This window comes from Saccharomycodes ludwigii, chromosome VII (assembly GCF_020623625.1).
Source record: "Saccharomycodes ludwigii strain NBRC 1722 chromosome VII, whole genome shotgun sequence".
Classification (NCBI taxonomy): Eukaryota; Fungi; Ascomycota; class Saccharomycetes; order Saccharomycodales; family Saccharomycodaceae; genus Saccharomycodes; species Saccharomycodes ludwigii.
In genome coordinates, this window is record NC_060206.1 from 636,495 (window position 1) to 647,696 (window position 11,202).

General features: G+C 29.4%; 5 protein-coding genes and 1 non-coding gene across 6 annotated transcripts; 4 read left to right on the top strand and 2 right to left on the bottom strand.

Moving 5' to 3' along the window:
* Positions 1–98: 98 nt before the first annotated feature.
* On the top strand, positions 99–1,244 carry ABF2 (DNA-binding protein ABF2; the record flags this gene model as incomplete). The annotated part of the gene is made up of 1 exon (XM_046081199.1): positions 99–1,244. The coding sequence occupies one exon, from the start codon at positions 99–101 to the stop codon at positions 1,242–1,244; it is 1,146 nt and encodes a 381-aa protein (XP_045932857.1).
* A 183-nt stretch (positions 1,245–1,427) lies between these two features.
* On the bottom strand, positions 1,428–2,270 carry IRC21 (Irc21p; the record flags this gene model as incomplete). The annotated part of the gene is made up of 1 exon (XM_046081200.1): positions 1,428–2,270. The coding sequence occupies one exon, from the start codon at positions 2,268–2,270 to the stop codon at positions 1,428–1,430; it is 843 nt and encodes a 280-aa protein (XP_045932858.1).
* Positions 2,271–2,758: 488 nt separating this feature from the next.
* SCDLUD_005272 lies at positions 2,759–2,832 on the top strand. The gene has a single exon. It is a non-coding gene; the product is annotated as a tRNA-Val (tRNA).
* A 254-nt stretch (positions 2,833–3,086) lies between these two features.
* On the top strand, positions 3,087–4,151 carry SCDLUD_005273 (SDR family oxidoreductase; the record flags this gene model as incomplete). Its single annotated transcript, XM_046081201.1, has 1 exon — positions 3,087–4,151. One exon carries the CDS (start codon positions 3,087–3,089, stop codon positions 4,149–4,151), a length of 1,065 nt encoding a protein of 354 aa, XP_045932859.1.
* An 806-nt stretch (positions 4,152–4,957) lies between these two features.
* Positions 4,958–5,596, top strand: TVP18 (Tvp18p; the record flags this gene model as incomplete). The annotated part of the gene is made up of 1 exon (XM_046081202.1): positions 4,958–5,596. One exon carries the CDS (start codon positions 4,958–4,960, stop codon positions 5,594–5,596), a length of 639 nt encoding a protein of 212 aa, XP_045932860.1.
* Positions 5,597–5,893: 297 nt separating this feature from the next.
* MOT3 (Mot3p) lies at positions 5,894–7,534 on the bottom strand (the record flags this gene model as incomplete). Its single annotated transcript, XM_046081203.1, has 1 exon — positions 5,894–7,534. The coding sequence occupies one exon, from the start codon at positions 7,532–7,534 to the stop codon at positions 5,894–5,896; it is 1,641 nt and encodes a 546-aa protein (XP_045932861.1).
* Positions 7,535–11,202: the final 3,668 nt, after the last annotated feature.

Genomic DNA, 11,202 nt, shown 5'->3' on the forward strand with positions numbered 1-11,202 from the left:
CCCTTCTCCTAGTATTTTTGTACCTATTAACACTTACACAAAGACATCCTTCTAAATACTTCCCCCCCCAAAAAAAAAAAAAAAATACACTATAAAAAATGAGCCTTAGTGACCACGAATTAGACCAATCAAAAGGAGAACATTTTCCCGAATTTTTATCTAATGGCAGTAACAGCCATGATCCCAGTAATCCCAACATTAAAGACGATCCAGACACTTTAGTAGATCCATCAGCCAACAATAATACTAACCATAATCTTCATAATCATAATAATCACCATCTTCATAACGCTGTTGCTCAAATAGAGCATAATAACAACAATGTTAACAATGATGGTCATAGTGACAGCAGTGGTGCCAATAATGTTCACAATCTCAATAATAACACTATTGCTGCCGTTGCTGCTGCTACCAACAATGGAAATATTGCTATAACAGAAGCCATGTTTAACTCCTTTTTAATTCAAATTTCGCAGAGGCAGGTGCCAAATGTTTTGGCACAACAAACACCAGCCGTTACTAGTGCTGTTTCATCAGCTGCTTTGAATGCTATCAAACATCAGCAGCAGAATTATTCAACTACGGTAGCCGCCAATAACAACTCTAGGCAATTTCACTCTAATGCTCCTCAATACTTGGATCCTACAAACCAAGCTTTTATGCAGCAAAGTAAGTTTTTAAACAAGTCTAGCAGAAAAAGCCAAGCAGCTGCTGCCGCTTCCGTCGAGCCTGTCAAAAAACTATCTATATCTCAACAAAGAGTAGAAAAAAGGAAACAATTAATTAAAATGGGCCCAAAAAGACCCTCTTCCGCTTACTTTTTATATTACCAAGGTATTAGAGAAACATTAAAAAAAGAACATCCGCAATTGAAGGTTCCAGATTTGTCGAAGTTGGCTGCCGAGAAATGGAAAGCTATGAACGAAGATGAAAAAAAGCCATTTCAAGACAAAGTGGCCGACCAATGGATTTCTTATAGAGCTCAAAAAAAGTTGTATGAAGCTGATTTACCGCCAAAGAAGCCATCTGGTCCATTTGTCCAGTTTCACAAAGATATTAAACAAGAATTGTTGAAAGAGCACCCCGGTAAAAATCTATTGGAATTAACTAAATTTGCTTCTGTTAAATGGAAGGAAACTTCTGAGGAAACTAGAAAGAAATACACTGAATCTTATAAGGAACAAATGAAAAAATGGAAAGATGCACACGATGAATACGAAAAGAATCACCCAGAAACTAGTTGATAATTTTACTTATATATACACGTAAGCAAATTCTTTAATATATGTATTTATTTCTAATTATTTAACCAACAGCAATATTATACATATATATATATAATAAACACAAGAATTTTATTTTCAAAAGAAGAAAAAAAAGTTAGTGACGTTATACATTGTAAATTATAACAAAGTATAATAATAAATTTATTTCAATATGCCTATAAAACAACCTTGTAGTAATTTATCATAACTGACCCATCTGTGATATTTATTAAACATAGCAGTTGCATCTTTACCAGCACAATTTTTCATTAAAATGTTAACACCACCTGGATGAAAATTCAAATAGGAGGAGATACAATAAACTTTACCATTTATGGAACACCAACAATCATGTTGGCTAACATGCTGTTTCAATTCTTCCCTACTAATTTTTAAAAAGGGATTCAAAGTCCAAGGAAGAACAGGTATAAACTTTTTGCCATTAGTGCTAAGGAATGTAAATAGCTGCTCCAATATATCATCGTTAGATATATCGTTAGCAAGCAGTAGCTTTTTATAATCTGTTTGTAGATCACGCAAATAGGCAATTAAGCTAGTTTCATATACCAAATTATCTTTTATGAGCTGCTCCCAATTTCGAATATTTAACAATGCAAATAAGACCAACAGACCTTTGGGATTTTTAGCAATTTGCAGATCGGCCCAATCTAAGGCACTATGACCAGGTAATAGAACAGTTTTTTGTCGTCTTTTGTTTTTAATTGAAGTAGAGTTTATGTTGTTTGCCGGTGGTATGGGCAAGGTACTACACATGGGTTGTCTTTCTGAAGATGATATTATTGGAGAACGAGAGGGAATATTGGTGGGATTATGTGGGGAAACAAAAGTTCTCGATAAAGGAGGGGTTGACATTGGTATTGTTGGAGGTGGTGAAAATTGTTGTGTTTTTAAAGACCTATCTCTTGATAAGTTAGCAACTGATGATTGGGGTTGACGTTGTTGGAGGATTCTTTTTTGAATGGGATTCAGATCATCCATTGCCATTGTTATGTTTATGTTTATATCTATGTTTTCATAAAGCCTTAGTTTGTAGACTTTATTTGTTTATTTGATTTTTTCTTATAGGAGGTAAATAGCAGTAAAAACAACGAGCAGTTTTTTTTAGAGGAGGATGGTATAACAAAGGTTAGATAAATGCTGAATAACTTGGGAGATATTTGATAATAAGATGGTTTACAAAAAAAAAAGTAAAAAAAAAAAAAAAAAAAAAAGAAATTTAATCAAGTTACAAAGTATAAATGCGATGGGAATAACACACGTTTTGGAAGAAGAAAAAAGAACTTAACAAACTAAGAACGAATTCATTAAAAAGTGTACGTGATTTTATTTCTGGTAGTTGAAGCCATGTTAAAATGAGTAATTCTTAGCTTTATGATTTGCTTGATGTATTCCATTCTTAGCTATTATTACCTCAGCACTTTCCCTGCAGAATATGTCAACAAATCCTGCATATAAAAAATGTCGTACAAAGTGGTTTTGTGGTCTAGTTGGTTATGGCATCTGCTTAACACGCAGAACGTCCCCAGTTCGATCCTGGGCAAAATCATTTTTTTAATGTTATCTTTTTTTTTTGTAGTATTTTTTTTTTTTTAGCTTCTTAATCGCGGTTTGAATGTCTTAAATCCCAATTAAAAATATATGAATTTTATATATTAGAATTAAGGAAAAAAAAAAAAAAAAGGTTCAAGTTTAACAACATAATTAACATTTTTATGCTTCATTAATGAAAAACAAAAAAAAAACTTAACAAAATAAAATAAAAAAAAAAAATAAATATATATATATACATATACATAGATAATGTCTTTGTCCAATAACAATAAAGAAGTAGTCTTTGTTAGCGGTGCCTCTGGTTATATTGCACAACATATTGTTCATCAATTATTAGAAACCGGTAAGTATAAAGTTATCGGCAGTGTTAGAACTCAAAAAAAGGCTGATTTGTTTAAAGAACGATTCAAGGATAACAAAGACTTATCATTTGTCATTGTGCCAGATATTTCTTTGTTGGGATCCTTTGATGATTGTTTCAATAAAATTGGTCATCAAATAGATTACATTTTGCACACTGCTTCTCCATTTTTCTTTGAATCCAAAGATGTAGAAAAAGACTTGTTGATTCCAGCTGTTAATGGTACCAAATCTATATTGGAAGCCACTGTTAAGTATGCTCCTCAGGTGAAAAAATTTGTAGTCACCTCATCTTATGCAGCAGTGGCTACGTTTGCCATGGATAGCGACTCGAAAAACATTATAACAGAAAAGGACTGGAATCCTATTACTTGGGAGGAAGCTTTAAGTAATGGTGTTGATGCCTATTACGCATCTAAGAAGTTTGCTGAAAAACAATGCTGGGATTTCTTAAAGGAACATAGTGAGGAAGCTAAATTTAAACTTACTGCAATTTGTCCAGTTTTTGTTTTTGGAGAGCAATTGTTTGATGAGGATATTGTGCCTGGACATAAACTAAATACCTCTTGTGAATTTATTAATGCATTGGTTCACTCTACTGAAAAAAGCCCTGTTGATTTAACTATGTTTGGTGGATATATCTCTGTTCAAGACGTTGCTAGAGGTCACTTGGAATGTTTAACCAATGATAATTTAGATGGTAAGAGATTAATTTTGTCTGAAGCTAGATTTACGTTCCAAACGATTATTGATATAATCCGTAAAGATTTTCCCGAATTGACTAATGTAAGCAAAGGTGTCCCTGGTTCTGATAAAAAAAGACTAGCAGATGTTGCCACCTTAGATAATCATGTCTCAAAAGAATTATTGGGGTTTAAATTCAAAGAACTTGGAGAAATTGTTGACGAAACCGTTAACCAAATATTAAGAGTGGAAAGAAAAGAACAGAATTAATAGAATTATAATTGAATATTAAAGCAGTTTTGCCTTTGATTCTTGTAACTTCCTGTATTTTGTACGGGATAGGAAGAGTTTATCACATGTGTATGTGGCTAATTTTTTTTTCTTTTCCATTTATAATTAAGTAGAGTAATCAAACATTTTTTCTCCCCTTCTTCTAGACTTGAAACTGATTTAAGAGAATTAGCAACTTTCAAAAAGGAGTAACTGTTTACTTGGATCACAAAAACTTGCCATTTTAGTGATCGGTATTGCATGTATGGATGTTCTAGGGGATTAAACTATTGGCAGAAAGGATAAATATGGCTATTGGAGTAAATGGATGTGAAATGGAATGTAATATTGTCTTGTAAAAGAGTAAACGATATTCGATCGAGTTGTTGTACCGTGATAGAAAGTAGCATGGACTCAGGATGAAAGGAAAGGAAAAAAAAAAAAAAAAAAAAAAAAATACAGTCCGAAACCGAAAATGGTTACAAAGTGCTCTCGGATTATCAAGGTTGATCATGTGGTAATTGATGTGTGGGTATAACCCGGATATTAATTTAAAACTTTTTTTGTTTTTTTTTTTTCTTGTTTTTTTTTTTTCTTTTTCTTTTTCTTTTTTTCAGGAAATGAAAATTAAAATCTGTATTATTCATCTCGCACGTTGCCCTTTCTTTCCTCTCCCCCTTTAAAATCTTTCTTTTTTGAATAATCCCAAAAATAAACGCCAGTAGAAAAAAATATAAACACTTCAATTCATCATCTCATTCTTTTTTAAAAGAAACACAACTTACAATAAACTCAAAAACACACGAATGTCTTTAGCTTTTATACCAGCATTAAAACAACTTGTCAATGTGGGACAAATAGTTTCCAATTTGAAAAGTTTCAATTTCAGCTTATACGGAAGATATATGGGATACATAAATATTTTACTTTGTTTTGCGTTTGGTATTGCTAATTTATTTCATGTCAGCCCAGTAATCGCATTTGGTATAGTATCTATTATCCAAGGTCTGATTTTAATATTTGTGGAAATTCCATTTTTATTGAAGATTTGTCCCTTAAGTGACAATTTCATTAATATTATTAGAAAATTTGAAACCAATGGTTATAGAGTATTTTTTTATACTGTTATGGCCGCTATTCAATGGTGTTCTTTGGCAGTTAAAACCACTTCTTTGATTGTTGTTGCACTTGGATTATCTTTTAGCGCTATTAGCTATTTTGTTGCCATTTTGAAGAAACAAGATTTCCAAGAAGCTAGTAGCCAGCAAGAGGCTGTTATCAAACATCCTGTAGATTTGGCCACGGATGTTGCTGCTACTAATATTGGGGGCAATGTTGCTTCTAATGGCAACGCTAATAAAAACAATGACGATCTGTATTTTGATCTTGAAAGCGGCCGTGAAATTGATCAACATAATATTATTCCAGATAGAGAAATCTTATGAATAGAAAAAAGAACTGTAAAGGGAGAAATGATGAAATATATATATATTATTATCATAATTGAATTATGTTTTGTAAATGAATATCCTATTATTTATAAGATTTTTTTTAAAAAAAAAAACGATTTTCGCTTTTAATTAATTTACTTAATCTCATATATATATATATGTTATTATTTTTATATAAAATTCTTCCTAAGACATGTCAAATCCTACTTGAAAACAAAACAAAACAAAAAAAAAGAATCAAAAGGAACTTATGTTTAAAAAATAAAACCTGTTCTAACTACTGATTGAAACCTAATGATTAATTGGGTGTTCTTTGTGTGAAATCAACGCATTGGAAACCTTTCTCAAAAAATCTTTTTTCAAGAGACCATTGGCAACTAATATTCTAATAACATTTTCTTTATTATTGACCAATGAAGGATTAGTATCAATCTTAGTATTAGAAGAAGCAATAGCCAATAGATTTTTTGAAGCAGCTTTAAAATTCAATATCTCCACTGAGGAGCATTTTTCCAAAATCATTTGATTTTCGATCTCAGACAATAACTCACCGGGGTGCTTAATTCTTAAATGTTGCAATAGATTATCTTTTCTTTTGTGTTTGGAGTTACAATACACACAATGGAACTTCTTGTCAGATGCATGGGATAGTTCATGCCTTTTCAACCATGAATACCTAACAAAACATTTATCACAAACTTTACAATTCCATGTTTGTAACGATTGATCTTCTTGTTGTTCTTGTTTTTTCACGTATTTATTATTTTTTTGACTTTTAGTTATTTTAGTTTTCCGTTTTAAACTCATAAAGTCTGTTTCTATACTTGACTTATTTTGCTCTCTATATTTCCTAGTAACTATAGAGCTAGCAGAAGCTTTTTCGTGTGATGAAGTTGGTGATGATGGAAATAAAATATTTTTGATTATAAAACTGTAATTTGGGTCATTGAGACTACCGTTATTGTCTTTAATTATACCTAAGAAAGTCTGATTTATACCAGGGATAGTACTGGGAACAGTGTTATTATTTGTCCCACCAGTGGGAGCGGTAAGAAGAGAAACAGGAACACCAGCGTTACTTTTATAGGTATTAGCTAATAAGGGTAAAGTACTATTAACTTGTATGCTAGACAGCGATGAAGGCTTGATGGTGGTGTTTTGTAGAACTTTTTCATCTAAAGTGTTAGTAATAACATTTATTGGTTTTTGTAGGCAGTTAGGATAGTATTGTCGCTGATAACAATTTTCATTATCAGAGACAATTTTGGTACCATGACCGTTTACTGGTGAATAGGCAAGCTGCACTGAATCCATTTGCTGAATGTGGGGATTTTGTGATTCTAGGAAAGCACCAAGGTACTCAGGATTACTAGGATCTGTAATGTTGGCAACGGGAGTGCTTGGAAAAACAGCCGCTGTAGTTCTCCAAGGAGTACCAATAGTAATATTATTGTTGGCATGGTTGCCATAGCAAAAAAAATTATCCTTAGGGTAAGAAATCATATTTTTATTGTGAGTGCTAGTAATAGCATTTTGAGTATATATTTTATTTCGGAGACGATAGTAGTCCGGTACACCATTGTTGTTGATCGAAGATTGAGAAAATGGAATGTTATTAGATAATTGTTGTTGTTGTTGTTGTTGTTGTTGTTGTTGTTTTAGAAGAAACTGGGCTGATGGTATTTGACCATGACATGGTAAAGTATTAGAAGGGTTATCCAATTGCTTTACCAATAAATAATGGGAAACAACCCCGTTATTATTATTATTATTATTATTATTATTATTATTATTATTATTATTATTATTATTATTATTATTATTATTATTGTTATTATTATTATTATTATTAGTATTATAACGATAATTATAATAATTATTATTGATGGCACTCGTTGGAGTTTCTGGTGGGGTTCGTATTGTGCTAGTCATGTGCCTATCTTTTTATTAAGTTTTTTTCTTTCTTTTTTTAATAAGTTTTTGTAACCTTTATATATAAATAGCAATTAGGTATATTGATTTTGGTTGTTTTAAGAGGTATAAATTTATAAAAAAAACAGCACTTAGCATTATATTGGCAAATAATCAGACAGTAGGAAAGCAAAGAAGAAGGAAAGGCAAATTGGTAAGTTTTAAATGATATATACAGCTTTTTATACTTTTTTTTTGTTTATATATACACTGTGTCGTAAGTCCAATGATTTAGAATGTTAAATAAATAAATAAATAAAAAGGGATTTTTACCAAAAGATGAAAACAAACAATACAAATCAAATCCAATCTGTTAGTTCGATAGTTGGAGGTGTTTTTATTTTTTAAAAGGTTGCCTATAAGCAAATTTTGGTTTTTATTTTCTATTTATTTATTTTTCATCTATTTAAAATCACAGAAGCATTCTATTTTTATTCGATTTCCTTTGTTATTTTCTAAGAGGAAAAAACTAAAAAAAATAACAAATTCCAAAAAATTCCAAAAAAGAAGACAAAAAAAAAACAATAGAAACTTTTATTAACTACAAAAAAAATAAAATTGAAATTGAAATTAAAATTAAATTGAAATTAAAATTAAATTAAAATTAAATTTAAAATTGAAGTAGAATTTGGATAAAAAAACAAGATAACGGAGAAATGCCTGCACACACACAAACATACCGAAGATTTACCGAGAAAACCAAAAAGGGAAAAAAAAAATAAAAAATCGGATAATCAAAAATAAAAGTGGAAAAAAGGCGAAGAACAAACAGACACCCACACACCACCAGCCAATTTTTGTATTATTATGCAAAAAGTTCAACAGAAATTATTTTTATAATTTTTGAAGGCGGCGTTTAAAACAATTAAACGAATAAAATAACACCCGAACACCACATACAAATTATTTTCCCTCAAAAGATAAAAAAAAAAATAATATTTGACAAACTTTTTATTATTATTATTATTATTATTATTTTACCCCCTTTGCGACCTCTCTTCATTAATATTCAAATAAGAATTTATATGCTAATTATTTTTATTAACTAAAAATTTATATTTATACTAAAACAATTTTGGCTTACAGTGTAGCTAATTTAACACTTTACAAGAAAGAGAAAAAAGGAAAAAAAAAAACAAACTTTTCCCACCCACTTCCCCTTTAAACCAGTAGTTTATTAATAATTCCAAAATTTACCAGTAAATCAAATATAAAGGTGAAAAGTTTACTCAAAGCTAGTTTTTCTTATCTTGTCAAAACATTGGGCTTTAACCTGGGCGTAATATTAATCTGAAATTATAACTTGAATACTGAATGTCAATCATATTATGGCATTATTATTACACGGAAAGCCATCAAAAATAGGATATAATTTTATTTTATTTTATTTTTACTTAATGTCTATGATAATAAATAATACAAATTATTTCCTATTGTTCAATTTATATAAAGAATGTTTGTGTATTAAAATTGTGTAGCTACCATCATTTTTATTTCGTATTGTTTCACTCATACAATACGCCCATAATTAGCTATTATTTTATTATTTTTTTTTGTATTATTTTATTGTAGTCAATATGTTTTAGATATTTCAAAGTCTAAGAAATAATTTTAGCGCAAAAAAAAAAAAAAAAAAAAAAAAAAATCTTATATTAGGCTTTCAAACAAATTATAGTTACATATAATTAATTAAATACATGAGAAATACTAGCTTTTGGCTTAATTATGCGTGTATAACAAGTACCTGAGTCAAAAATGCGCTCCATTTCCACTGCACAAACTATGTCTTTGCTATTTATAAACAAATACTTGTGAGTAAAAATGTCGTACTTAATAATGCTAATTTTAATAATATTGCTACTTACCTCGATAGCCCTTGTAAAGTATTAATAAGGATATATTTCTTTGTCACATCATCCAATTTTCACTGAAACAGTGTTGATGTGTGTGTTGTTCATTTATCATTCCATTCCCAGGATTTCGGTTTGTTTCGAAATTATGGGGCTTTTATTTTTTAAAAAAATAGATATTTTTAACTTATATTTTTATATATATTTAAAAGTCTTGAATTTTCATTTTTTTTTCCATTTTTCCTAACCCATGGTATTTTTTTGTATACAAGAGTTGTTTTTAGTTTAATGTTAAAGATGAAAAAAAAAAACAAAAGAAACATGGAAATATTAGTTGGAAACCAAAAATAAAAAAAATACAAAATTTGATGACCACCATCAATAACAATAATAGTACAGAAGATAAGTATGAAGGAATTGAAAAGGCCAATTCCGATAGTTTAGAAGGGATTCAGCTAGAACATATTTTTGATAATAACTCTGAGATTTTAGATATTCTAAGCAATATAGATATGAACCGTAGTTGGTTCAAAATGTTGCTAAATCATATTTTTATGTTTGAAAATATGATTCTTCAGAATGGAAAAAGAAGGATAATTCCCAAGAAAGAAATTCCACTTCCCCCCAAGTATAAAATAATTGATATCGGGACTTAACCTTTTGGTTGAAAATAGTCTCTTAAATTATCATAGGTTTGTACGAAAAAAAAAAAAAATATTTTTACAAAACTTAATTTTATTTTATAATTAACGAGGTGGTTATTATCTCTTAATTATGTTCTTACTGATAAACATATTCACATTCCTACAGTCGATTGATTATAAGGTAATTGTTAAGCATCACAAATTCTGAATCTATTGGATTGCAATTTTGTATTTCTGGAAATACAGCTCACATAATCGTGAAGTTGTTGAATGAAGGGGTTTTTTCTAGAATGATTGAATGACTAACCAAAATTTAGAAGTTAAAACTATCTACAAAGATTCTTTTCCTTTTTTTTTTTATGAACCAAAAAATGAACATATTTCTGCGCCAAACTCAAAACCTGCTTTTGGATTTGGTAGAACTTCCAATTCTACTTTTATTATATCTTTTTTCCAGCAATAAGATTCCCCCCTCCCTCTATTTATTTTAATAATACCAGTAATAATGCTAATATTATTTTTAATAAATATACTTTCCCTCCTTTTTCTGTACAGAATTAATACTAATATTTCAGCCCTAGATCTCTAAAAAAGACGATAATCGCCAATAAAACCAAAAGCTTTGAAATGAGATCTCACCGGCAAAAAAAAAAAGAAATCAAATGAAAAAAAATATATATACATTTTCTTTTTTCTTTTTTTTCTCTTTTCTTTTTTTGCCGTGTTTATCCGCGCGGATTCTTAGAATGTATGTGAATTGAAATAAAAAGTGGTAAAATAATGCGTATAAAAAAGAATTTAACGATAAAAATGCCATTGTGGCTTTTTAACCAGAGAAATTTTTAATAGACACGAAAAAAAAATAAAATGAATAATTTCTTTGTAATTCAATCTGAATATTTTTATGCTCTATTTCGCAGAATCTGCCCATTTTTATAATAAAAGTAAATAAATAAATTTATAGAAAAGAAGTCAGAAAATTGCATGTATGTGTAATATCATATCTTTCAAAATTATCCAATCATCATCATTTTTTTTTTTTTTTTTATGTATTTTGTATAGGCTTTGCTACAATCCCATCTACCACATTTCATATTATTACATTGTAAAAACAAATTATTTTTTTAAACCGTAT